Source organism: Solea senegalensis, linkage group LG21 (genome assembly GCF_019176455.1).
Source record: "Solea senegalensis isolate Sse05_10M linkage group LG21, IFAPA_SoseM_1, whole genome shotgun sequence".
Classification (NCBI taxonomy): domain Eukaryota; kingdom Metazoa; phylum Chordata; class Actinopteri; order Pleuronectiformes; family Soleidae; genus Solea; species Solea senegalensis.
In genome coordinates this window covers 9,971,511-9,998,693 of record NC_058040.1, presented here as the reverse complement: position 1 = coordinate 9,998,693, position 27,183 = coordinate 9,971,511, and the positions used below count along the sequence as shown (strand labels likewise).

General features: G+C 42.1%; 3 protein-coding genes and 1 long non-coding RNA gene across 7 annotated transcripts; 1 reads left to right on the top strand and 3 right to left on the bottom strand.

Moving 5' to 3' along the window:
• Positions 1-1,061: 1,061 nt before the first annotated feature.
• On the bottom strand, positions 1,062-5,038 carry LOC122758382 (proteinase-activated receptor 3-like). Its single transcript, XM_044012534.1, has 3 exons — positions 4,945-5,038; positions 3,473-3,530; positions 1,062-2,849 (listed from the first exon to the last, which is right to left on the bottom strand). Exon 3 carries the CDS (start codon positions 2,811-2,813, stop codon positions 1,926-1,928), a length of 888 nt encoding a protein of 295 aa, XP_043868469.1. The 5' UTR covers positions 2,814-2,849; positions 3,473-3,530; positions 4,945-5,038; the 3' UTR covers positions 1,062-1,925.
• A 3,051-nt stretch (positions 5,039-8,089) lies between these two features.
• Positions 8,090-14,315, top strand: LOC122758383. Its single transcript, XR_006358147.1, has 3 exons — positions 8,090-8,274; positions 14,126-14,185; positions 14,257-14,315. It is a non-coding gene; the product is annotated as an uncharacterized LOC122758383 (long non-coding RNA).
• On the bottom strand, positions 9,620-14,198 carry LOC122758380 (proteinase-activated receptor 3-like). Of its 3 annotated transcripts, XM_044012532.1 has the most exons (3): positions 14,107-14,198; positions 13,324-13,421; positions 9,620-11,857 (listed from the first exon to the last, which is right to left on the bottom strand). In XM_044012532.1, the coding sequence occupies exon 3, from the start codon at positions 11,821-11,823 to the stop codon at positions 10,933-10,935; it is 891 nt and encodes a 296-aa protein (XP_043868467.1). In that variant the 5' UTR covers positions 11,824-11,857; positions 13,324-13,421; positions 14,107-14,198; the 3' UTR covers positions 9,620-10,932. The 3 variants fall into 3 exon arrangements, with proteins under 3 accessions (XP_043868467.1, XP_043868466.1, XP_043868468.1); XM_044012531.1 differs by having other exon boundaries at positions 13,324-14,198; XM_044012533.1 differs by lacking the exons at positions 13,324-13,421; positions 14,107-14,198 and adding an exon at positions 11,956-12,478.
• A 1,498-nt stretch (positions 14,316-15,813) lies between the features above and the next one.
• Positions 15,814-26,030, bottom strand: sapcd2 (suppressor APC domain containing 2). 2 transcript variants are annotated; one of them, XM_044012529.1, is made up of 6 exons: positions 24,994-26,030; positions 21,583-21,716; positions 18,346-18,492; positions 17,845-17,946; positions 17,416-17,529; positions 15,814-17,319 (listed from the first exon to the last, which is right to left on the bottom strand). In XM_044012529.1, the coding sequence occupies exons 1-6, from the start codon at positions 25,772-25,774 to the stop codon at positions 17,191-17,193; spliced, it is 1,407 nt and encodes a 468-aa protein (XP_043868464.1). In that variant the 5' UTR covers positions 25,775-26,030; the 3' UTR covers positions 15,814-17,190. The 2 variants fall into 2 exon arrangements, with proteins under 2 accessions (XP_043868464.1, XP_043868465.1); XM_044012530.1 differs by having other exon boundaries at positions 17,416-17,526.
• Positions 26,031-27,183: the final 1,153 nt, after the last annotated feature.

Here is a 27,183-nt window from a genome sequence, read left to right as displayed (position 1 = left end):
AGAGCATTTGTGTGAGCCATACTTGATGTTGATTTTGCCTTGCAAACAGCATATGCAAAGCCTGACTACAAACACAACCTTGTCCCCCACAGAACATATGAACTAATAATATCTGTGCTATTATACAAATACTAGTAACAGCCTGAAGGAGGACTGAAAATCTCACGCAATATTAAAATGAATAGTTATAAATTCAGAGCATCAGGAGTTTGGTTTTTTTAAATGCACTCACCTGTTCAACAGAATACTGCAGCACCTTCCTAAAATAACTGTTGTCCCCACTCTCCACCTAATCCTTGCATACTTTAACCTAGTGTTTGCTACTCAGAATTTATTTCAATTTACTTGTTTGTTATTTGTAAATTAAAGAGAAAATATAATCCAAAAGTATAGAATACAAAAACACAGCGTCTGTAATTACTTGGTAAGTCAGAAAAAAACTAAGTCTGTTTACTACACATACTACTCAAACTAAATTGTGGGATGATTTGTAAAATTTGAACTAAAGTTCACAGAAAAGAAAATGAGATAAGGACAGACAATCTTTATTGATATTTATTTAGGGTGAATTTGACATCAGTTTAAGGCTAAATAATATATATACTATACATACAATGGGGATTAAGACTTTGTAATGAATTAGTTGAAAATCCATTGCTTTAAAAAACATGGGGCTGAAGTGTGTCACTACATATAGAAGCTGAAAAAGCAGTATCCAGTATTCAGTATACAGCCAAAGCTGGACGCAGAAATAACATGGCGTACATATACATTTGTGTGACATGTGAAAATGGCTAGTATTTCTAAAAAAAAATGCACACGTTTTTGTTCGCAAGTGGTAGAGAGAAGTGACTAAATATTGGCATTAAGACATAATTTAGTGGTCGTTGCTGTTGCTTAGTTAACCAACAGCCATATGTATAAATATGTATACATTGTGTATGGGAGGGGGGGGGGGCACACAGTTGGTGAACTAGGCAGAACAAGGGTGTTTCTGCATGTAGTTTGCATGTTCTCCCCGAGTCCATGTGGGTTTTCTCCCACAGTCCAAAAACATGCAGATTTGGGTGTTGAGAGTGGGTGGTTGTTTGTCTCTATGTGGCCTTGTGATGGGCTGGTGACCTATCCAGGGTGTTCCCCTCCCTTTCACCCTATGACAGCTGATATTTTCTGCTTGGTGAGCGGGGCTTATACTCCACCTATTGGTGGGGCGTAAGTTCAGTTTGTGCATGCGTTGTCCATATGCACCCAACATGCTCTTTGCGCATGCTTCCAAAATCTGGTGACGCATATCGCGTTGTGCGCATGGAGCGCATTGGGGCCGTGGGCTGCTTGTGGAAGTATACCAAGGCCTTTAGATGGCGCACTTTAGAAGTAACCACTGGCCCTATGTGTATAGGGGAGTTTATCAGACTTCACATTATTTACATCAATTTTTACAATCTCCCTCACTACACATAATCGCTTGCCACCACAGCGTGCCTTACAGCAGCTAAACAAAGTGGTCAAAAAAAATTTATATTGTGTCACCAAAAATGTCAGAATGACACCTAGTGGACAAATTAAGCCAAATGCCTCCTATATGTCTGTTGGGGCTGCCACCCAAGGCGATCTAATGGACCAATCATGAAACTTTTTGTAAGTACTATTCACGTATATATGGCCGCTATGTGGCGGCATCTAACCATTAGATGTCACTAATTCTTACACATAGGACCTGAAAGCGAACTGTGGTAATGCTAAGTTCAAATAGGGTCTTGGGTTAAAACTGTGTTTAAGTAGTTAATTCTCAAAGTGGTGATACTTTACTTGAAACAATGTGATGTGTGAAACAAATGTATCAGAAATCCAAAATATTCTTGTATTGAACAATGTGAGTAGCATATTCATAGATTAACTTTAATATAGAAACCTTTCATGGGGGTCTATTGTGCATGAGTGGTGCAGCTGTGACAGCAGTTGAAGCTCTGTGGCATCTTTTCCTTGGAGAGGTAGAGCATCGGTTGAATGCTACTGCTGAAATCCATCAAGCCGAAGGCCAAGAAGTGGATATAGCATCGAAACACGTCAGGAGAGAAATATTCCTCAAAGGGGAACAGCGCCACAGGTGGAAGGTAGTGGATCACTATGATGGCCAGGATGATGAGGACCATTTTGAAGGCTCTCTTCTTCATAGGGTGCATCTCATCTCTGCCGGGCCCAGACTGCCGCAGCGCCCACAGAATGGCAATGTTGCAGAAGATCATGAAAGCAAATGCTGCTGGTATCATAGCCGGAAAGACCTTATTAAAGTTGGGAATGTTTCCTACACAATAAGCAGCAGTATAAGCCAAAATGATAATCCAGACCACTATGGCCAGGACTGTTCTGTGATGCCGGCCATTGAGCTCAGTGAAGAAGATGGGGTGGACCACAGCTAGGTACCGGTCCAAGCAGATGCAGGAAAGAAACAGTGGTGAGGAGTCTTTCAGGCCATAGAAGAAGCGCAGGACGAACCAGGTGCTGCTGGTGTCAAGGAAGAGTTTGTTGGCCAGTTCAAGAGGAAGGATGAGACAGAAGAGCACATCTAATATCGCCAGTTGAAAGATGAAGATATCTGAGCTGGAGGAGTCTTTGTTCTTGTGGATGAGCCACAGCACGGTGAGGTTGGCCGGTATGCCCAGGAACGTGTTGATAAACTGAAGGCCCAGGTACCAAATGAGGATAGTGGGCATGTGTTTGCATCGCTCATACACTGTCATCTCTACAACAGTGGAGTTGTCGGGTCTGTGAGAGATGTTGAGCACAGAGGAGTTGATGTGAATGACCTCCATGATGGCGCGATCAAAGGTCGTCTGGGAAACAGAGATCTGTCAAACAAACACACACCAGATTCTGTTGTTAGAGACATTCATAAAGGTCCCATTCAGACCTGGTATCAACATCCATGCTCCGTTCATTCTTCTCCAGTTGCTTTAAGTAGGATTGGTCACACCTGGCTTACCCTCTCTTCTTTCAAATATACACTGTCGTCATGACTGTTTGCAAGAACACAATGTTTGTCAATGAGTCTGATTGTACAGATGTGTCTGCTGTGTTTGTGTGTGTGTGAGAGAGAGAGAATTGAACGAGAGGAGCTCGAGTGAGTCAGAGCTCTACACACACTGCTGTTACTGTGCTGTGGAGGAGGAATCAAATAAATAAATGTAGGAGCACTGATTAGTGTAAGACGATGTTAGTTGTAATCCATCCTTGGGACGGATCGCCTTTCTTCCAAATGTGGTTTCTGTAATCAGATCTGTGGACACATTCAGGACAGATTAGAACCATTCATAGTGTTAAAGGGGGTCAAAGGCCCAGGCATGACACACAAGTTATGGGTCAAAGATAATAAACGTGGCGCTTCCTTTACTGTACACAATGATAAAAGAAGGTGTTTTTTTCTTTCTCTTGCTCCGGCCACTACTTTCTCCAGGTAAGCGACTCCACTCACCTGGTGCTGCGGCTGCTGAACCAGCTCTGTCCTGTCACGCTCTCTCTTCTACAGCTATCTAGAAAAATTGAATCGGATATTCAGTCACATTCATTAAAGAAACACAACTAAAGACAAACATGTGTTAAAGCTGTAGGGTTTTTTTTCTTTTGGTGTTTTTTGTCGTTTACGAGTTGCCTCCATCTGTCTTGACATGAAACTACTCACCTCCTGTGTGCTATAACACACAGTCTTTACATTTTTTGTGGTTTTAGCTCGGTCATATTTTTGGGTGTCAGAAGCTCTCGTGATGTCATTACACAGCGTCTGATTATAGTGGTGAGCGCTGAATGTGGTCGATTTATTTCCATCATCAGAGGGAGTAATGTCCTGCTGCATCAATGAGCTTCTGCTGTAATAATATATTTGACATAATTCTTCGACCCTGATAATAGACAAGTCAGTTGATACTTTTACTTCTAAATTTCATTTATTAACCTTTGCACCTGTTGTTGGAACTTGTTGCTGTAGGCAACTCAGAAAATCAATAGAAGGAATGAGACGATGGGAGATGGGAAGGAGATGCGTGTCAGAAACAAATGGTTGAAATTCAAATAAATTTCTTTATTAGTCTGACTCAAAAGAGAATTTTTGTGGACATTGCTTCATTTTATATAGGCTCTATACAACTTTTTTTTCAGACATGCCTATGCTATTAAACCATACTACTAGAATATTAATAGGCTACTGTTGGCTATTTGACCAAATATCATTTGCATCTGAAATTATTGAAACCTTGTGATTTATATACTATGCACAATAATCTAGAGTAGATTTTTACTGTATTATTATGTTACTGCCCTGAATGTTTTCAGAGGCTTTCATTTAAATCAGGTGTGTTGGAGCACGGAAACATCTAAAACAGGGCAGTGGGTCCCCAGGACCAGGATTGAGAAACACTGTGTATGTGTGTATTAAATACTATGTTACTGCTCCAGTCAATGTGGATTGTGAATTTTATCATATCATATCAGACATCATTCATTTAGCTAAATAAATGTTCACGTTTGACGACCCAAGACAGTCAATGGCAGTGGACGGAAGTGACAATACACCAGCAAACAGAAAGTCTGAGGCAGAAAAACACACGTTTTAACATTTAATGTTAAACAATGTCAATCAGAAAAGCCGTTTTTGTGACAAACAAAAACCTGTAGCATTGACAGTAAATGAAACCTCTTACTTTAATATTAGTCTTTCACTAAACAAACGTCTTCTCCCCTTAGTTATCACAAGTGTCACTGTCACATAGCACGAGCCATACGTGTTATAACAAGCGGCAGATCATATGAACTAATAAAGTCTGTGCTATTATAAAAATACTGATAAGAGCTTGAAAGAGGACTGAAGATCTCACACTATATTAAAATTGACAGTGTTATTCATTTAGATGCAGAGGTCAGTAGTTATTTGTTCTGCAAAATCACACTCACCTGTTCAACAGAGCACTGCAGCACCTTCCTAAAATAACTGTTGTCCCCGCTCTCCACCGAATCCTTGCGTACGTCTGTCCCACTGTGAAGCATCACTGAGTCTTCACCTCAAAAAGAATAATAAAAAAAACATCTTTTGGGAAAATGACCCAACACTTCAGGGATCCTGCTCTATCTGATCATCCAATCACAGATAAGGCTGTTGAAGGTGAAGATCTCCCCCGGATGACAACATATTTAGGTTAATGCCTTTGTATATCTATCTTTCCTAAAAAACATTTTAAATAATCATGAAACAATGAGGAAAACGATGACTTAAATGGTGTCAAAGAGTAAAAGTGATTTAAGGGGGAGTAAAAAAAGAAAATGGGAAAAATATTAAGGTTTGTGTTGAGTACGATCCATTCACACCGATTGGCAATGATCCAACCATTGGTGCCTGACGAAAAATCGTCAGTAAACAACTGATGCAACAGAAAATCGCTTCTGATTCAATTTCGTGTAATGATGAGTAACATGTTACACAAGGCCAAGTATCACGGTGTGATGTTTGCCAGTGGGTTTGAATTTGACTTCATTAAACTTCAACCTGAACCTGTTATTGCTCTTTATGTCATCTGCGATTTATGAACTTTTAGAATCACGCAGCAACAAATAGATCAAGGTTAATGTTGCCGTGCAGTCCTCTATGAACAGGATACAGTATTTACGCTGCTAATTGTCATGTGTGTGTTTGAACAGCATCTGTTAAAACTTGATCATCCATCCCAGTTTATTTACCTGTTCTGTGACCTGTTTGTCTTGGTGTCAGGTTAAGCAGAAATGGTGTTTCCCTCCTGTGAAGCAGAAGAGTGTCATTAGAGCAGAAACACACGCAGAAGCAGCAGTAATGTCTGCATTTCAGAAAAAAAGGGTATTTTCATGTGTTATTCAATAAGATTTAAATCTAACTCATCGAAATGTATGGGTAGATGTTGATTATGGGAAGGAAAATGGAAAACTGCCATGTTTGTCAAGGTAGTTGAAGACAGTTGGCTCAAAGTTATCACATCACCTACTGGCATCAGGAAATGACTTGCAAAGTTTAGTTTGAACATCCTTTTCAGGTTGATGATTCTGTGTTCTCATACCAACTCCAGTCCAGTTTCCTACAGCTCACCACTGAAGATACACCAGCTTGTCTTGTTTTTCTTCCCATCAGGTTGAGATGTTTTGAGAGGGATTGTGAGGCTTTTTAGATTTGATGCATAGCAGCTTTCCAGTGTATGGGTAAACTGCTACAAGCTGCATCATTCAGTAGATGGTGGTGGGTGGCACAGCAGTGTTTGCAATTCACAAATGAATGAAAAATCCTCTGATGGACTGGCGAACTGTCCAGGGTGTACCCCTGCCTTTCGCCCTGTGTCAGCTGAGATTTCTTACGTCTAGCACCTTTATAAAGATACCTTTCGACTCTTGGGTCAAGTCTTTTCTGGAGTGTTCACGTCTATGTCTAGGTAGTGCATTGTTTTGTTCAGGGTGTAGCAGTGGTGACATGCAGTCACGGGCGTTTCATGGCTGAAGGTGCGTCACTGCCATGAGAGGTCAGTTGGGTAAACAAAGTCAACTTCAGTTTTAGGAGTGCTTGCTCCACACCAGTGTTGACATGTCAGGACATTACCACTGCCATCTTATTTTCTATTTATATGCTCCCACTCGGCCAAATTATCCAGCAGCACAATGTCTCGTTCCATTGCTATGCTGACGACACACACAGATATACCTCCCACTGAGACCCAACGACCCGAGAAGCAATGGTGCTGTTGTCCTGTGCACAGCTGGCTCGAACCTGTTCCAGCTGGGTGATGCGTTCGCTTTTCTCTGTCACCTCCTTTATGAATACAAAAGGAAATCAAGTAAGCATCACACATAGTGTGATTTCAGTGGTTTGTTGTTGGTGTCGAACCTGAGCGAGAAGTCGTTATGGTCCTTCAGCCTCTGCATGGCTTGTGGAGGAGCTGGAGGCTGGAGGTGCTTAGTGTTGCTGGTTATTTCCTCACTCCATCCTGGTGAATCAACCCTCTCCTTCAGCAGAGAGGAGGTGGTGAGTGCCTGCAAATGGACTAATCGCATCACAGCCTCTGGACCTGACAACATCTGTAGGTGGACACTGTGTTGAGCAGCTGGGGAGTATATTCCTTCATCTGTTTAGACTTCTATAAACTGCAGCACAGAGGTGGAAATATTCAACTGTGATCTCCATACTGAGGAAGGAGCCCACAAAGGTTCTCAATGATCTGAGGCCTGTGGCTCTCACCTCACTGAACTCTTTGGAAAAGATTGTTAAAAGCCACATCACCAGGATTGTTGATCCATTGGTGAACCCACTTCAGTTCGCATACAGGGCTGGCAGAGGAGTGGACACCATTCACAAACATCTGGAGTCCCCTAATACCAAACCCAAGACTCCTATTTGCAGACTTCTCTTCCACATTTAACAGCATGCAGCCGTAGACAGCTTGCTGAGAAGTTAACAGCCAGTTTTCACCTGGAATATCTACACAGATGTGGTGCTCTCTATGCCATTTAATTGCCCCCTCAGTGACAAAAAAAAGAGTTATATTTAATATTAAGCACCATGAATCTGTAGTGTGGGTGTATTGTATAGAAAAGAACACGTGAAGTTCTTAGCCATGGCAGTTTTCGACCAGTCTTGCTCTCACTGTGCAGTGGGAGCTGTGGCTCTCTCTCTCTGTGCCATTGTGGATTTGGCCCTGGTACAAGTCTGTGGCCGCTTCACCACCTCCAGGCCTGTCAGCAGAGTGTCCTTCTCCTGCTCCTGCTCTTTCATTTGCCTCAACTGTGTGAGTTGAAGGTTAAAAAATAATGGTATTCTTAGAGTTGGGTGAAAAGTGGGGACGGGAAATGTGAGTGAAATTGTTGAAGATGAAGAAGACAAAAAAACGGATTCCACAGAGAGACCCGATATAATACGTTTCTCTCTGCCATCACACGTGTGTGTGCTCCCTCCCCTTTAGGTTCAGGTGTGCTTGTGAGTGGGGCCGCCCCTCAACAGCTGATCAGCTCCTCCTGCGTGCTGCTCCTGAGGCCTGAGAGGCTCTTTTTGTTCTTCTTTGTCTGTTTGACTTGAGAGAGGAGACACACACACACACACACACAACACTCAGACACCACGTTACTGAACACTGATCGACTCCAGGCTGACTTTCCTAACTGACTGCATTCTGCTCGCCTCTCCTCACTTTTATTGTTTTGTCTGCACTACAATATGCGGCTCTTCAAACTACAGATTGTTTGTTTCCTGTTGGCTGGCTGGATGGAATCCCACATGTGAGTAACTCCGTTTATGAGATCTCCCTCTCATGGCTTGACATTTTTCTTCTTTTTTGGGGGGGTGGCGAGAGACGGACAGGCACATGAAGAATTTCAATTGTGATACATGTATCTGTAAATTTAAATTGGGAGCTGTAGGCCTTTTGTTTTGTTTTATTGTGATATCCAATCTCAAATTGAAATGTTTGCACTTAATAGACTTAGGGACAGGGCACGTCTGCACATACTTTAGTTTGTTGTTTTCTGAGCGGTGAAAGTGAGCAGCAGCAGTCGTCTGTTCCTCCTGTCTAATGTTTGAGCAGCAGAAGGAGCTCTTACTTCTTCAGTTAGATAAAATGAGAATGGAGCAGCAGATTGAGACTGAAAAGCACAGAACTTGAGTGTGCAAAACAAGAGCTAGAACGTGGAAAATAGAAGTTTGAGCACAAATTGGCCCCTTCTGGTCAGGTTGCTCCTGACAGTTTGGACGTGGCTTCAAAACAAATTTGAGGAGTCTAATGTGGAAACATTTTTAAAACTGGTTCATATCCAAACATTTAGTGAATATGTTTGAAGGGAATCTTAAACTGATTTCCTTTTAAACCATCAAATGTAAAATAAATTGGATTGAACACCTCCAGATTCTATACATAAGACATTAAAGAAGACCAGAAACAACATGAAAATAAAAAAGAGTAGAGTTGACATAGAGCTGTGTTGACATTGTATACCACATGAGGGAGCTGTAAGTCTTTTGACATTAGATGACACTTGACTGAACTCATATGCAGTGATGACACATGTAGTAAAACCATAGCTTGGTTTCCTTCTTTCGTCACGTGCAAACAATTATGGTCCCTTGTCATATTTGGGCTATTCTGTTCTGTTCTGTGCTGGTAACGGCCTGAAAGAGAACTGAATACCTCACCTAACATTAAAATTGATAGTGTTGTTAATTCAGAGGGTCAGGAGTTATTTTGTGATGCAAAATGATACTCACCTGTTCAACAGAATACTGCAGCACCTTCCTAAAATAACTGTTGTCTCCACTCTCCACTGAATCCTTGTGTACTTTAACATAGTGTTCGCTACTCAGAATTTATTGAATTTACTGAGAGAATATAATCCAAAGGTTTACATTTTTCAGTACAAAAACAGTCTTTGTCGTTATTTCCTGGGTAAATCGGGAAAAACTAAGTCCGTTTACTACACACGCACATGAGTATGTGTACAGAGGTACTTTCTCACCACTTTATGGCCCAAAATGTGTCTTAACTTTCCATATACTACAAGAGGATTGGTTCAAACTAAATTGTGTGTGTGTGATTTGTGAAATTTAAACTAATGTCACACTGTAAGCAAGTCAAAGTTGAATCTTTATTGATAATTATTCAGGTTGACAGCAGTTGAAGGCTACATACAGTAAAACATAATGGGGGACTCATATGTACTACATTGGAGATGAAGTGTCTCACTACACGTAGAAGCTGAAAAAACAAACAGCATACAGCCAAACCTGGACGCAGAAATAACATGATGTACAGTACATGTGTCATCTGTGTGAAAAAGTTAAAAAGTGTCCATGTTTTTGTTCATGAGTGGTGGAGAAGTAACCGAGTTAACCACCATCATATGTATAATTATGCATAAATTGTGTAAAGAGTGTAAAGAGTGAAACACGCCACATGAGTTAAAATTCAAAGTTTTAGATGAAGGGGTTGTCTCTTCCTAAGTTAGAACCTAACTTCCTCTAGTTTCAGTTTCGACGTTAGGAAGATTTATTGGCAAAAACAAATATGCTATGCATAAATATAGTTGCACAAGTGTGTAACTGCACTCGGAGCTCTAGGACACAAGTTGTTATATGTACTCTATCTCTTGTGGAAACATCTGCAGAGAAGAAACCGCCATTGTGTGCGGTTTCACAACACCATCCAGAGACGGACACGACTCGGCGAGTTTCACCGCTGACTTCAGGAGCTCTGCATGGATGAGAACTGCTTCCAGTGATGCTTTCGCAAGACGAGCAGATAATTTGACGACTTCAGTCCCAGCTGTCAAGCGCCTGCTCGCCCCAAAGAAAACGGCTGAGTTGTGTCCAACTCTGGATGGTGTTGTGAAACCGCACACGATGGTGGTTCAGAGATAGAGTACAACAATGCGTCATGGTCGATTGTGGCAGAACTGGTGACACAAATGCACTAAATTGATCCCAAGGTGCGATAGATACTAATGGTGCAAAAATTCACATTTGGTGTAAACATAGCATTAGAAGAAGTCTATAATGTGTATTGTAGGCAATGGCCTTGCATCACAGAGGCTGCTGTCTTGTGGGCAAACCACACAGAGTGTGCATTCTGTATTTTGAAGCAAATAATGAAGAATGACATGTTTTCCAGTATGTTTAGTGCACTATTGTTCTCTGGGTTAGGGAGGGCTGTGTGGAGGCATCTCACCATTAGATGTCACTAATTCTCACACATTGGACCTTTAAGTGAACTGTGGTAATGCTAAATTAAAATAGGGTGTTGAGCTAAAATTGTGCTTAATCACTTCATTTTCAAAGTGGTGATACTTAATTTGGAAATATGACAATTCAGGCAATTTAAATCAGTGATTCTTGTATTTAACCTCATGATTACATGCAGTATGTTAGTACATACTGGCCTATTGGGCCTATTGTGCATGAGTGGTGCAGCTGTGACAACAGTTGAGGCTCTGTGGCATCTTTTCCTTGGAGAGGTAGAGCATCGGTTGAACGGTGCTGCTGAAATCCATCAAGCCGAAGGCCACGTAGTGAATATAGCATCGAAACACGTCAGGAGAGAAATATTCCTGAAAGGGGAACAGCGCCACAGGTGGAAAGTAGTTGAACACGATGATGGCCAGGATGATGAGGACCATTTTGCAGGCTCTCTTCTTCACAGGGTGCATCTCATCTCTGCCGGGCCCTGACTGCCACAGCGCCCACAGAATGGCAATGTTGCAGAAGACCATGAAAGCAAATGCTCCAAGTATCATCGCTGTGAAGACCTTGTCAAAGTTGGGAATGTTGCCTACACATTTAGCAGCAGCATAGGCCAAAATGATAATCCAGACCACTATGGTCAGGACTGCTCTGTGATGCCGGCCATTGAGCTTAGTGAAGAAGATGGGGTGGACCACAGCTAGGTACCGGTCCAAGCAGATGCAGGAAAGAAACAGCGGTGAGGAGTCTTTCAGGCCATAGAAGAAGCGCAGGATGTACCAGGTGTTGCTCGTGGTGTGGAAGGCTTTGTTGGCCAGTTCAAGAGGAAGGATGAGGCAGAAGAGCACATCTAATATCGCCAGTTGAAAGATGAAGATATCTGAGCTGGAGGACTCGCCTTTGTTCTTGTGGATGAGCCACAGCACGATGAGGTTGGCCGGTATGCCCAGGAACATGTTGATAACCTGAAGGCACAGGTACCAAATGAGGAGAGCAGGCATGTCTTTGCATTGCTCATACTCCGTCATCTGTCCCACAGTGGAGTTGTCGGGTCTGTGAGAGATGTAGATCACAGAGGAGTTGATGTGAATGACCTCCATGAAGGTTCTCAAGACCACCAGCCAAAGTAGAGATCTGTCAGACAAACACACACCAGATTCTGTTCTTAGAGACATTCATGAAGGCTCCATTCACACCAGGTATCAACATCCACGCTCAATAGGTATGTTTACATTTGGAATTTACAGTTCAGCAAATCAGATGATGTTAGCTGAAGTGGGGGTCACTAATCCATCCTGGGGACAGATTGCATTATTGCGTTCTTCCAAATGTGGTGTTCTGTAATCCGACCTGAGGACACATTCAGGACAGATTAGAGCCATTCAGACAACACTTCACTGCACAATCTGGTTATGATCAGCTCACTCAAGACAAATGTGTATACAGCAGGTTATGGGTCAAAGATAATAAACCTGGCTTAGTTACAATGACACCATCCAACACACAGGTCACGTTGTGTTGTGATGTGATGTGAAAGGTGCACTTTCTTAATCTGTTGTGCCATTTTCCACCAGTAAATCAGTTTCTCCACATGGCAAGAGAAGGTGTTGTTTTCTTTCCCAGCAGACGTCACAGACAAGTAGGTGTAGTTTTAAATGATTTTAGTTTTTAAACTTAAACACAAAAATCAGCCTTAAATACTCTCTGCACTCTCCATGTGTAGATCTGCTCCTGCTCCAGCCACAACTGCAATGAGATTAGTCAACTCACTGCTGCTGCTGCTACTGCTGAGCCAGATCTGTCCCGTCTCTCTCTGACTGCTGAGTCAAAACCGTGCCTACCTCCACACTTTGACTCATCAACAATTTAATTGGATATACATCCAGTATTGTGGACCAGACCAGGATTGAGAAACCTTTTGTCAGAGGGTATATACTCCTGTGCAGATTAAGTAATATTTAACTGCACCAATGTGGATTGTCAATTTAAATGTGAATCACCATGAACATTTGAGCATCAATATGTGAGTAGACTCATATCAGTCATCACACCTTCATTTTGGTAAATAAATCTCGCCGAGCAAAGACTAATAATGACAATGGACTAAAGTAATAATACGCCAACAAAAAAATACTTGTTAACATTTCATGGTAAAAGAAAAAAAGTCAATCGTAAGACACAAAAGACAAAACCTGATGCATTTTTAAGATGCAAAACAGAAACACATTTTCATAGGATTTAGTTATTTCTATTCAGTTCATATCATAAATGAAACATCTTAATTTAATATTAGTTTTACATAACAAATTTCTTCTCCCCTTAATTATCATAAGTGTCACTGTTACAATTATAGCATGAGCCATACATGTTATAAGAAGCAGCAGATCCCACTATCTCTGTACCTAAAAGGTGGTATGAACAATATATGCACAGCTTGACTACAAACACAACCTTGGCCACAGCAGAACACACAAACTAATAAAGTCTGTGCTATTAGACAAATACTGGTAACAGCTTAAAGGAGGACTGACGATCTCACACTATACTAAAATTGACAGTGTTATTAATTCAGATGAGAAGTCAGGAGTTATTGAACTCACCTGTTGAACACAACACTTCCTAATATACCCGTTGTCCCCGCTCTCCACCGGATCCTTGCGTACGTCTGTCCCACTGTGAAGCATCACTGAGTCTTCACCTCAAAAAGAATAATAAAAAAAAACACATTTTGAAAAAATGACCCAACTCTTCAGGGATCCTGCTCTATCTGATCATCCAATCACAGGTAAGGGTGTTGAAGCTGAAGATCTCCCCCGTGGATGACGAGAAGTGTTTTGTTAGGACCCTTGCACAGTCATCATTCCTTCCTGAAATTTAGCAAATTCAATAATCATGAAACAATAAGGAAAACAATGACGTAAATGGCGTCAAAGTGGAAAAGCGATTCAAGGGGGGAGTAAAAAAAAATATTAAGGTTTGTGTTGAGTGCGTGTCACGGCAAGCCATCATCCATTCACACCGATTGGCAATGATGCAACAAACCATTGGTGGCTGACGGAAAATCGTCAGTAAACAACTGATGCAACAGTCCAGAAAATCGCTTCTGATTCAATTCTGTGTAATGATGAGTAACATGTTACACAAGGTCGACAAGTATCACGGTGTGATGTTTGTCAGCGGGTTTGAATTTGACTGCATTACACTTCAACATCAACCTGTTACTCGTCTCTGTGTCACCTGTGATTTATGAACTTTTAAGCATCAGTAGCAGCAACGAACAGATCAGGATTAATGTTACAGTACAATTGTGATGCGAGTGTTTGAGCATCTTAACGTTGCCACCGGTTGAAACTCGACCCCTGTTTGTTTACGTGTCTGTCAACCTGTTTGTCTCGGTGTCAGGTTCCTGTGAAGCAGAAGAGCGTCGCACAGCATCAGTATCTGCATTCCAGAAAAAGAAAGGTATTAAAAAGTATTCACAGTCTTGTTCAGCTGTTGTTTAATTTGATCAAACTCGTCCTGTGTTACTCCAGGTCCACGCAATCCCAGATGGATGGAAGGATGTTGCACATCATGGGAAGGAAACATGGAAAACTGGCATGTTTGTCAAGGGTCTTGATTTGAAGACAGTCATGTGCAAACATTGGCTAAAGTTATCACGTCACCTGCTCCCATCGATGTATTTTCCACCAGATGGATCAGACCAACCTCACAATTTGGTGAGAACAGCCTTCTGACCTTGATGATGTCGTGGTGGAAAATTGTAGGATGTCATCGAATGATGTTGCTGGGGCCACATGGCAAATTTGGGTGTCCTGCCTCAGCAAAAGATGTCATCTACACATGTGTAAATTTAACATATATACAGTATATATTGTGCCGGTAAGAGTTTGGACCAAATTACACTGTAGTGTCTTGCTGTCCTGGTTCCTCCGAGGGTCTTTCTGTACGGAGTTTCCATGTTTTCCCTGTGTGCACGTGGGTTTTCCCCTGGTACTCCAGGTTTCCTCCCACTGTACAAAAACATGCAGCGATTAATTGGACACCAGTCAATGCAAAAAACATCTCCTGGATGCACAGGGATGTGCACAGTGATGTATCCCGGGGTCATCAGGTTGGTCAGGCCCCAACTCGCAACCCACGGATCAGCCCTCTTCAACCAAAGCCACCTAATGGCTTTCTCTGCAGCTTCACTTGCAGATCGAATGGTCCTCTTCTTCCCTACACTCCTCCACCAGTTAGTGATATCTAGCACATTTCCTCTCATTGGCTTCCTCGATACACTCTGCCTGGGGGAATGTCAGTTCCAGCGTGATCAGCTGTTTTGAGGCCTCAGAGGTGATTATCATGTCTGGCCGGAGTGATATTGTAGCAGCGTGCTGTGGGAACTTCAGCCACTCTCCCAGGTCAGCCTGCAGCTGCCGGTCGGAGGCTGTGTGGAGGAGGCCTGTTATTTCTTTTACCCGTTCTCTGGGTTTCTCTCCAGCTTTAATGAAGGCGACTGCCTTCTTTGGGTTGTGGTGTTGTTTGCTAAGCCAAGAGCCATTAGGGCAGCTGCTGAGGAGATTTTCTAATGAGCCTCTTCCAGAGCAAAGTGGCCAGGAAGGGGTTTGCTGGGCTTTGCAGGGCATCATAGGCCGCTTGCAAAAGGAACCAGAGACGGATAGTGTCTGCCCTCGGGCTGGGACTTGGTGAACTGGGTCTTTGGAAAGTAGCCAAAACCCGCCAACTCTTTGGTGGACTTCTGAATGACAAAAGATCTGTCTTTAACTCTTGTCCACTGCAGACCCTTGTTTATCTTCTCATCAGGTTGAGATGTTTTGAGAGGGGTAGTGAGGCCTTTTAGAGTGTAGAGCGCTACAGGCTGCATCATTAAGTAGGTGGTAGTGGGTGGCACAGTGGCCCAAACCAAAGCATAAACCGACTTTGCAGCTTGCAAATGAATGTTCATCCTGTGAAAATCCAGGCTGCACCATTAGTTGCACCAGGATTTCATTTTTACATGTGTCCTTTATCTCGGATTACACATTACGATCATTTTCTTACATGTAGCAACTTTTTATAAAGCTACAGACTATAAAAAGACAAAATTGGCTGTATTTATTTATTTTTTTTACTCTAGGAAGAGTTTCACTCTCACAGAATGTAGTTTGAGCAGCAAGAAACGTACAATCATAAGTGGGGAAACATACATCAACAGTATATAACTATGTTATGTGCGGACATCCCAGCGGAAACATACAGATTCATTATAAAGCTACAATGCTTTTTTTTTCTCTCTACCACCACCCACTGGAGTAAATATTTCTCATGTAAACTTGTGGATGATGAAATTATTTTTTTTCTACTTTAGTCTAAAGTAAAAGGTTTCCAGGCTTAACCTGGTAAAAAGTCACACTTAGAGGGACAAACTGGGGTTTTTACATCTGTGCTAACATTTAACCTCCTGGTTTCAAACACAAATCACTTCAAAATAAAAATATTTTATAGGAAAAAAAAAATCCATGCAAAGAATCCTCTGTAAAGACACTAGATGTACAACTAGATGTTATTTTTTTGTTATTATTTGCTTTTCTGACATATCAGAACCTCTCCCACACATTTCCGACACATTCGCGGTCGACTTTGTCCTCCTCAGCTCTCTCCTACGTGCAAACTTCTCTCATCTTCCTGCCATCTTCTCCTGTAAGATTTTAACATACTGTTAAAGAAATACACAGAGAGATCGTTCTCAGCTATTCCTTTCTGCGCTTGAATTTAAATACCCCAAACCCCAAAAAGTGAATACCAGGAAAACATTAATAACATTCATTAAAAGGAAGAGAATACTGAATGAATGGAGTTAGAAAGTACCTCATAGTGACTGCAGTCATGTACCGAACTTAAATCATTTTAAACAAAACTATAACTGATCAGGTCACGGCATGTTGATGCAGCTCATGATTACATTTTAAATTGTAGGAATAATTCTAATTTCATCAAAAAACATTTCTCTATCACCCTGTTCCTTTGTGGACCTCAAAAAGTTAAAGTTAAGTATTTGATGCTACCTGTGTGGTGAAGCAGCAGAAGAAAATCAATGTCTGTGGGGCACGAGTGTGGGTGATTTTGCAGATGCTGCAAAAACAAGGGAGTGAGGGGATTTCAGTTTTTTGTTTTGATAGTGTTGCAGTCTTTTCAGCATGGTGTGTGTGCAGGGAGTGGGAAGGCAGCAAGTAAAAAGCCTTTCCACTCTAGGGTCAAGTCTTTTCGGGAGTGTTCACGTCTAGGTAGTGCATTGTTTTGTTCAGGGTTTAGCAGTGGTGACATGTTGCAGTCACGGGTTATGGCGTTTCATGGCTGAAGGTGCGTCACTGCCATGAGAGGTCAGTTGGGTAAAGAAGCGTTGGCTCCACACCAGTGTGGATATGTCACCGTTAGGACATTACGACCGCCATATTAGGCTGTTTGGGTGGAGTGTAATTGATTCAGATGAAGGTAGAGTCCATGGTGCTGGTGTCCTGTGCACTGCGGGCTCGAGCCTCGAAAAGCTGTTTTATCAAAGCTGATTTCTCCTGTTCCAGCTGGGCGATGCGTTCGCTCTTCTCCGTCACCTCCTTCATGAATACAGAAGAAAATCGAGTAAGTATCGCACATGCTCCTGCAGGCTACTGTGATTTCTATCTATAGGGGGTTCGTTGTTGGCGTCGAACCTGAGTGAGAAGTCGGTTCTGGTCCTTCAGCCTCTGCATGGCTTGTGGAGGAGCTGGAGGCTGGGAGCCCCCTGAGAGCGTTGCTGTCGGAGCACCACTGGGAGGAAATGACTGCTGAGAAAGAGGAACATGTAATACATGTAACACCAACAACCAGATATACTTTAATTGTATTGCTCAGGAGTCCTGTAAATTATATTTGTAATAAAAAACAACTTTCTTTGACTCTTTCACAGGTAGTTGTTTTCCTTTACATTATTTAGAGAACCATATTCTGCATTTTCCTTTAGATTAAGCACATCTTAAAGTAACAAAAAATACAGTTTTCCTCTCAGACAGACATGTTTAGTGTGGTACATACAACTTTTGTTTTTCCCATAATTCATCAAGCTATTGCACAATAACAATTATATGAAAGTTACCACTCACCACCCCAGTGCAGGAAATAAGTTCATTAATGCTGTGGTTGACTTCTTGCAGTTTGGGAATGAGAACATTCATACGACTCTGGTTGGTTTCTGTGAAGAACTCCTAACAGGAGAAAGCATTGAGACTAAATGAATCCAACATTGAAGTTTAAGGATGACAATGGCACAAATAGCCAAAAGGAAAAGCAGTTAGAAGGTAGTATTTGGAAAGATCAAGCTCCCTTCAACTTGCCTCATGTTTAGTTTCTATACAACATACTACATTTCCCAGAATGCCTCTGTGAGAAACTGAAGTGAAGCCAACTAAAAAAGGCTTAGACAGTCAATAAGAGGAAGCTGAATCCAAATCAATCAAATTCTTACTGTTGCCTCCACATCACATTTCTCATCATGGGTATTTTAAATCTAGACTACGAACTTTTGTCTCCGATAAAAAAACACATGAAAGCAGGTTGCACCTCCAACAGTTAATATTCTTAGCTAAGACCAGTCTTTAACTCACTGTGCAGTGGGAGCTCTGGCCGACCTGCCGCTGTTTCTCTGCGACATTGTGGATTTGGCCTTGGTACCAGTCTCTGGCCCGCTCCACCACCTCCAGGCCTGCCAGCAGCGTGTCCTTCTCCTGCTCCAGCTCTTTCATTTGCTTCAGCTGTGTGAGTTGAAAGTTAAAAAGGGTAGTAGGGGAATGAAAAGCGGAGACGGGAATGGAGTGAAATTGTGGGAGGAGGAAGAGAAGAAGAAGAAACATTTCTATTAAGAACAGACAACACAGGATTCCACAGAGACCCGACACAATACATTTCCCCCCTGCCGTCGCTGAGAGAGTGTTCAGATTTCTATTAAGAGTAAATCTAATCATTGATACTCTGCTGCTGCCAGCAGTCTGCATGGCAGACAGGCGCACATGTTTCCATGAGGGCATCTGCAGCAAACTCTTTTGTGCTGCTGGAGACAATGGGGCCGTACCAATTGTGCTGCACTCACTCCCATCATGAACAATGTTCAGAGGAGCAATCAGTCCAGCGTCATGGCAACTGCACAGCAACCTAAGAATGGGGTAAACAGTGGACCCACTTCAACTATGGCCACCCTAGTGTGTGTGCGAGTTGTGCTGACCATGCTGTCTATGTGACACACTGCCACAGTGCAGGCCTCATTGCTGGCATTCAGCCACCTGGTGTGTCATCCCTCTTTCCAACCATCACTCCATCCCTACATCCCACATGTAGCTCAGAGCATACCAGTGTTTGTCGCTCATAGCCCAGGATACAAACTATCTAGATGACAACAACATGAAACCTAAATTTAACTCCTGTTAAGCAAAAACCTGATGAGAGAAAGAGAGAGCAAACAGATGGAGTGAGAGAAGGGGCTTTTAGAGAAGGGGGTCAGGGGTCCATGTCTAGAATGAAGTATGACCCAATGTCAGGGTGCATAAATGTGCAGAGGTCCACAGGCAAGAAAACCCACTGTGTAAAAAAAAGAAGAGAAGAGAAAGTAAACAGAGAGAGGCAGAGGAGCTACAAATGGCTGAAAGGTTATGGAAAAGTCTGAGCGTGTCTGTTTGCCTGCACTGCTGAGCATGTGCAGCAACACATGGACAATAACATGACAGCACAATCTGTTTAACAAGAAAAACTCACAAAGAACAACACAAGCCTTTCAAATGCCAATATACAAATCCCAGCAATACAACAGCAGGTGAGCGGCAACAAAGCAAATGCATGAAACTACAGGACAGTTTTTAGGCTGCAGATGACAAATATTTTGGTTTTATTTTATAGCATTGAAAATGTCAGGAAAGAATAAGAAATGCCGAGGTGATGTCTTGAAATTCTCAATTTAGGCCAAACCACAATAAAAAAAAGAAGAGAAAGAAATGTAATTTAGCATTAGAATAAGAAGCAGTAAATTAAAACTAGAAAAAGGTTGGAATTTTTCACAAAACACAAAGCTCTCTTGCATGTCAGCAGCTTAAATGAATTAAATGTTTTTTATATTTTCCAGTTTTCTTTATACTAATTAATAACAGGCTGACAAACAGTTCACACAGTATGCAGTTACTCAACTCACAGTAACACAAAAATGTTGCAAATTCCAACTCTTGTTTGACACATGAGCAAAACACTGTTCTTGATTAAGTTTTGTCAAATCAAATCTCATTCCAGCACAAGTCCACACCCTGCAACTCAACAATTAACACAAATGTGTCTCTTAACACAGACGGATTAACCCTGATCATCACACACAGACATCAAATCCTGAAGGTCCCTCATTACAGCAGCGTCTCCAAGACCAAATTAGTCTTTCTCGACCTCTCTTCAACTTCTCCCCCTCTCGTCCTACTCACCCAGAGGAAAAAGTGCAGGGCCTTGCTGCTGTAAAGACTACTGCTGAGTGGGATGAAGACAGTGGTGTAGGCTGCCCACACAGCTGTCCAGGCTGCTCCGGGCCGACCAAACGAGTCCTCTACTTCTACTCGGCCCTGGGGCCCGACCCGGCTCACTACCATCGGGGCAGCAGTGGGCCTAGTTGGCCTGGGCGGTGGGAGGGACAGAGGGAAGGGGGGGGTAGGAGGACAGAGGCAGGGAGGGTGGGAGAAGGTGGGGAGTCGGTCAATGAGCCTGCTCTGACACAGAGGCCAAGGGGAGAAGAAAGACGGTGACGGCGACACAAGCGGGGAGAGAAGGAGGGAGAGGAGGCGAGCTGGAGAAAATGAGATATGGTGAGGCAAAGGAAGAGACAGGGAGTGAGAGGAGGCATGGGCTCCGGGCTAGAGGTGGGAGGGGCAGAGTGAGGGGGAAGGAAGGGGTAATGCAGGGATGGGAGGGACGTGAGGGGGCCAACTGAAAACAAATGGAGTAAAGCCTCCACTGAAAAACATTTTCCCAGTTCTTTATTAACTGTATACAGTATATTTCTGAATGTCCATTCCTTCGTGGTCTGCAATGTACCTAATAAATCCTACAGAAAATCATCAAAATCTGTCACCCCCAATGTTTTAGCACTGCAAATCAACACAACAAAAAATAAAAACTAAGCTAAAAGTTACTTGGTGGACTCAAGTCAAGTCACTCCTTTCCACAGAGTTACAGATTGTCTCAAACGAATGACTGTTTTCATCAGTGATTAACCCGTCACACCAAGGAAAGGCACAGCACAATATCTCAGAGTCAAAGGTGACGCGAAAATCCTGGGACCCCTTTGTCCAAGCAACAGTCCATAACTCAACGTTATTCAAATGATCATAAAGTAAGCAAACCCAAAGAAGCAGATCAATTCTTGATTATTAAAACCATAAGGGGAACCATTTTATTCAAGTAGATACATCTATTAAAAGTCTCAGCTCTACAAGTTGTAGTACTAGGGTTTTATGTATTTTTTGTATTTTCTACTAATGCTTAAATAGTGCAATATAAAATTATATAAATATTAATATTACTTTTATGCTGAGATGTGTGTGTGCGCGTCTACTTGTATTTGTTTTCCCATAAGGACCTTTTCTGGCATAAACACTGACCTTGTCAGGACCAGTAGTCCTCATGGAACCCAAAACCAGTTCTTAATGAGACAGAACCTAATTTCTGAGGAACTGGTTAGTTCAAGGCTTAACTTTGAATTGTAGGTAATTTAAGTTAAGGTAAGGCTTTGTTTGGGCCGTCTACGTAAATGAGTGTCAATGCTGTGTCCTCAGAAGAATAGCTGTGCAAACCTGTATGTGTGTATGCAGGATACCAACCATTCCATAATCCACTCCGTTGGATATGGTATGCCGCCTCTGCTCGTCCCGACTCCGCCCGTGTCTCCTGGATCCGCCAGTAAACCCAGTTGCAGATTCACTCTGAGATCTTGGTAAACCTGATTTTACAACACCTGCGCAGAAACAAACACACTTTATATCGATTTCGACACAACACTGGAATTACTCACTGCAATCCCTGCATGTTTGTTTACCGCCTGCTGAACATGACTGGAATAACAGTGTAGGGATTACAGACAATCCTTCACGAAATGATCACAGTTTAACTTGTTCAAACATGCATCTTGGAACATATTACACACCGGGCTACAGTTACAACAATTAGTATTGTATTTTTGCCAACTTTTTTGATGATCAGTTAATCAGTATGGTTTGTTTGCTCCTTACTGTAAACTCTACTTCTCTCCTTAGACAAAACAAAGACATTTGAGGGTGTCACAGTGAGGTTTGGAAAACACCACTCAACATTTTTCACAATTGTCTGATGTTTAATGGAACCGACTAATCAATTCACTGTAAAAAGAAAGATAATAATAATGGAAACATCTATCATCACTAATTGCAGCCCTACTCCTGACCACTATAACAGTTATGAAGAAAACAATGTTTAAAAGACAGTGACACTGTCAAAATTTTAAATTCATATTCACACATTTTGTGATTTTTTTAAATCAACAAATGTAAAACAAATAGTACTGAACTCCAAATTCTAGAGACAGATGTTAAAGAAGACTAGAAACTCCAGGAAAATAAAATGTAAAGTTAAGCTGAAATGCATTTGTGTTAACACGGTTTGCCACAGGAGGGAGCTGTACTCTAGAAGACACATACTGAACTACAATGCAGTGATGACACATACTGACATAGCTTTGTTAAACTTGCTCTGTGTGAGATACCCAGTGTTGAAACGCAAAGCGGAAATAATATCTCAAAGACATATTGGCTATCTTGATCTTGTCGTGATCAGACAGAGACGTTAGAAAATGCTTTTATTGAAAGTTGAGTCATATTTGGGCTCCTGCTGGTCACAACGGGGGTGATTCTTTAAATTCATGTTAACATTTCCATCTCCTTTAGCACTATTGTTACCTTTTACAAGCAAAATATTAATCAACATCTTTAATCCTATGTCACAGAACATTCTCCATCTTCTGATGAAAACCATGTGAAATGTTGAAAAGTTCAATAGTAATGGATCCTGTGGTGCGATTGTTGTGTCAGCGACCGTGTCCAAGAATTAGCTGGGAAACCAAACTCTGACATAATTTCCAATTATTCCAAAGAGGCTATACAGTCAAGTGCCCCAGTTCACTTCAACTCTTCTTAAATCTCTGCTCCTGTGTGTGGAGTTTGTACATTTCTATGTGTCCCTTAGCTGTCCAAATTCAAAGTGAAAACTTGGCAACAAGAGTTAGAAAAATGTGGTGATGTCCAGGGTGTTTGGGAGATTTTTGGTGCTGCTTTGATTCGGTGAGTGGAGCTCTGGCCTTTCTGCTGTAATCTGGCCTAATCCAGCAGGGTTTGGCTGCATGTGAGAGATTACAGCATGGAAACTGCTGGTCTGTTTGTCTGTCTCTTTGCACCACAAGTGTACAGACACATTAACATAACACCAACATGTAACTGCTGAGAAGAGCATTTCAAAACTATAGACATTAGTACTCCTACTACAACAAGAGAGTTTTTGCTTCCATTTAGCCATGAGCTCTTTAGTGAGGTTGGCCACTGGTGCTACGTGATCAAATCTGACTCACAGACTCTGCGATTCATCCCAAAAAGTCTTGAGGGTTGTGTGCAGGTAAGGCCACTCAAAAACTTTCACACTGAACTCCGAAAATCTTTAAAGACATCACATTGTGCACAATCATTTTGGGGGTTAATCGATTATTTTCATAATCGATTAATCTGTCAATTATTTTCTCAATTAATCAAGCACTTTTTTGGTCAAAAAATGTCACAAAATGTGGGAAAATGTTGATTAGTGTTTCCCAAACCTCAGCATGATGATGTGCTTGAAGGTCTTGTTTTGTCCACATACCAAGATGAACTGGTTTTAATGATTTAAGGAGGTCATATGGAGAAAAACTCAGATTCATGGATTATCAAAATAGTTGATGATTAATTTAGTAAGCGATTAATAATCAATTAATCGAATGCTTGTTGCGGCCCTAATACAGAAGCATCAATATTCCCTTAGGTCAAACCACACACTTCTTCAAACCAAATGGCACAGAAAAATATGAGAACTTTTCCTTTTGTCTCTCAACTCTGCATTTATCTCTCCATCTCTCTGACTGTGTGAAAACTCAACAGTGTCCTGAATGCAAGTGGCATGAGCAGTGAAAGCCCAGAGGGCTCAACAGGGAGCATTGCTCTTATAGCTCCAGACAGACCTGAATGTATAAAGATCATGTAAACTCAGAACGACTGTGTGTGTGTGTATGTGTGCATATAGGTAATAAGTGAACACATGAACATGAATTACACCTGACCAGTGCCTGTTCCCCACTCAGTTCTCCGTGGCAGAGACAACTCTGCCCTTGCCCCACAAGCCAGATCATCAAGGTGGATAAATCTCTGAAGGAATTTCTGACATGAACTCTGACCTGACCTGCTGTTAACAAGAGCAATTTATTTATCTGGACACCCACGGTGCAGAGGGCCTGGAGCAGAGGGTCTACAACAGGCCTGTTTGAGATAACATGACATGATAGTGATGCCTGAGCACATTGCACATTGTTCTTTATTTGATTGTTCAATATTTTATGCCAATTCAAACCAAATCATAATCTCTGTAACTGTCAGAAAGCTCGCATGTGCAAGTCTTCTACATGTCATTCAGCCCAAGTGAACATGTTATAAAGTGTAATATAATAATAAACTATAAAGAAATAATAAAACACAATGCAAACACTGTGCACCTGAGTGTGTACCACATGGATGAATTATAATACAAGCCTGAGGAACATGGTGGACCACATTCATAAGAATTCAACTCTCTTCAAAGAATTTTCAATGACTCACACATATAAATGAAATAATAGATGAGTATAGTAAACCACATACAAAATGCATTATTATTCATATATCTTGCCATTGCCATTCTAAATATAGGTAATATAGTGTTACATGTTATGAACTACAGTTCCATTCAATTTAGATAAATGACCAACTGATAAGGGGTTATTGTCTCAAGAAAGGCATTGCTCAATTTTAGGTTTAAGGAGGAAAATAAAATGGCAATTGTCAATACTTTCGAAATGCAACACATACCGAAATCATAACAAAAGCATCCTGTCCAAGCCCTTTAAACGTGTAGAAAATGTTTGTCCCACCAGGGAATCTAAACTATTTAAAAAAAAAAATTTAAATACTTTTTGTCCCACTTACCTGGTGCTTGGTTCGGCGGTGACTCCAGAGCAAGCGACTCAGAGGACCTGACCCGTCCCTGCTGAGGCTGTGTCGGTTTAGTAGCATGGTTCTGGTCGGTCCTGAAACATCCTCCCTCCGGTAGTATGGGAATCCGCTCCAAACTCCGTCCGGACCTCTCAAAGCCTGCGTTGTTGTACCTCGCAGGTCCACATGCGGGACCTCCGGGCCCCTCCTCCGGCCTGACCCGGCTCTGGAGCGAAGACGCCCGGTTCTGCTGCTGCTGGGTGTTGGAAACATTACTCGGACCCAAGGGACGGACCTTGATCTCAACCCGGGTCCCTCCACCACATGCGGACAGTGGTGCGTGTTTCTGTTGCGGGTTCTCAGCAGCCTCTGCTTTGAAGTGGGAGTTGTTCTCCGGGTTGAGCATGGAGTACCGCAGGCCCGCAACAAACCGCTCAAAGGTGAGGCAGCCATGCGGCGGAGTGACCCTCCTGAGGCAGCCCAGCACCCCGCCGGGCAGGTCCCGGGTGTCTGCGCCCTGCCAGCGGCTCTCAATCTCCGAAATGTGCACATAGCCTCGTCCAGCATCATCCAAAATGTCAAAGAGTGTCCTCAGACTGTGGAGGAAAGCTTTGGGAAGGCCATGTGTTGAGTACTCCGTCCCCTTTGGCTGCATTTTGGCACTTCTAAAACTCTCTGTTTTGCCCTGAAAGGCTTCTTTTCTCGTCCCAGTTCTGCCGTAAATCGCCGACGTCCCGTTCAGTTTGCACCCGCGGTCAGTCGCTATCAAAGCCATGGAGGAACCGAACCAATCAATCAAAACACTAGAACCCAAGTAGGTTAACTTAATGTAAACGTAAATATGAGCGTGTACAGTAATAGTACGTGAATAAATAAGTGTTCCCCGCAGTCCAGAGAGGAAAAACACATCTAAAAGTTGATTTTTAAAACGTCTAACTTTCACAGTTTTGGGAGTCTACCTTACACACACACATTCCTGCTCTCTCCTCTCGCTGCTGCTGCTGTTGCTGCATACTTTTCCACTTTTCCTTCTTCTGCCGAGGACCGCCCTTCAAACGGCTGTGCGCGAGAGTCCCGGTAGCAGCCATTGGCCGCGGTGTGCACGAGCTCAGCGCTGATTGGCGGAGAGCTGAGGTAGAGTCCAGTTTGAGTTGTGCTTTTGTTATGAGTGACGCGGCGCAGAGACGTTAATATTCATAAAGAGTGGGCATTTTAATACACAGCACCACCTCCTCCCTTAATGAGAAAAAGCTGCATTAACTATCACCTTACAGGCTCCGCCCACTAACACACGCAATCCCTTTGTTTCACCTCAACTTTTTGACTGTGTGATGAAAGGAAAAAGGCCAAGATTTCTCAAAGTTTATCCTCAAACAAACACAGTTTGCCTAAAGCAAGGGTCTGCAACCTGTGACACTTAAAATGCACTCATGTGTAAATGGAAAAAGTACACATTTGGAGTCCTGTCCATCTTTGGATCCGCATACCTTTATGCCAGGCGGGTTTTCTCAAGCATGAATTACATACAATCCAAATATTGCTTCATTTATTTCAAAGTGGGTTCATTTTAATTTCATTCATTTGCCACAAAAAATGGAAGCTCTAGGTCTACATAATTCTGTGTTTTATTATTTTTTTTCTGCACTTTATAAAAGGTTGGGCATAAACAGCAATAAAACTACGGTGCTTTTATCCATCCATCGCTTTATCCTAGTAAAACCTTTACACGTATTATTATTTTTATTTAATGGGTCAAATAGGTTTTGCGGCTCCATATTCATTTTTATTTAGGTGGTATTTATAATGGCTCTTTTCATCCTAAAGGTGGCCAAAAGACATTTTTAGTTTTCATGTATTCATGTTTATTGTATTTAAACAACAATTGAACTAAAAAACATGATACAACATGATCTAAACATGATGCAGTGTTATGTCCATCACAGGGTCAACATACAGAGATGAATAACTATGTTTTTTGGGACACATGGGAGGAAACCAGCAACCTTCTTGCTATGAGGCAACAGTGGAAGCCACGTGCTCCACTGTGTGGCCTTTTCCATGTTATTGATTTATTGCTAGTCTGTCATATCAAGTGGCTTGATAGGACTATAGAGTTGCCATTTGTATCAGCTGGTCATCATTGTCCATGCACAAACTCTTGCATTGGTACGGTTTCATTTAAAA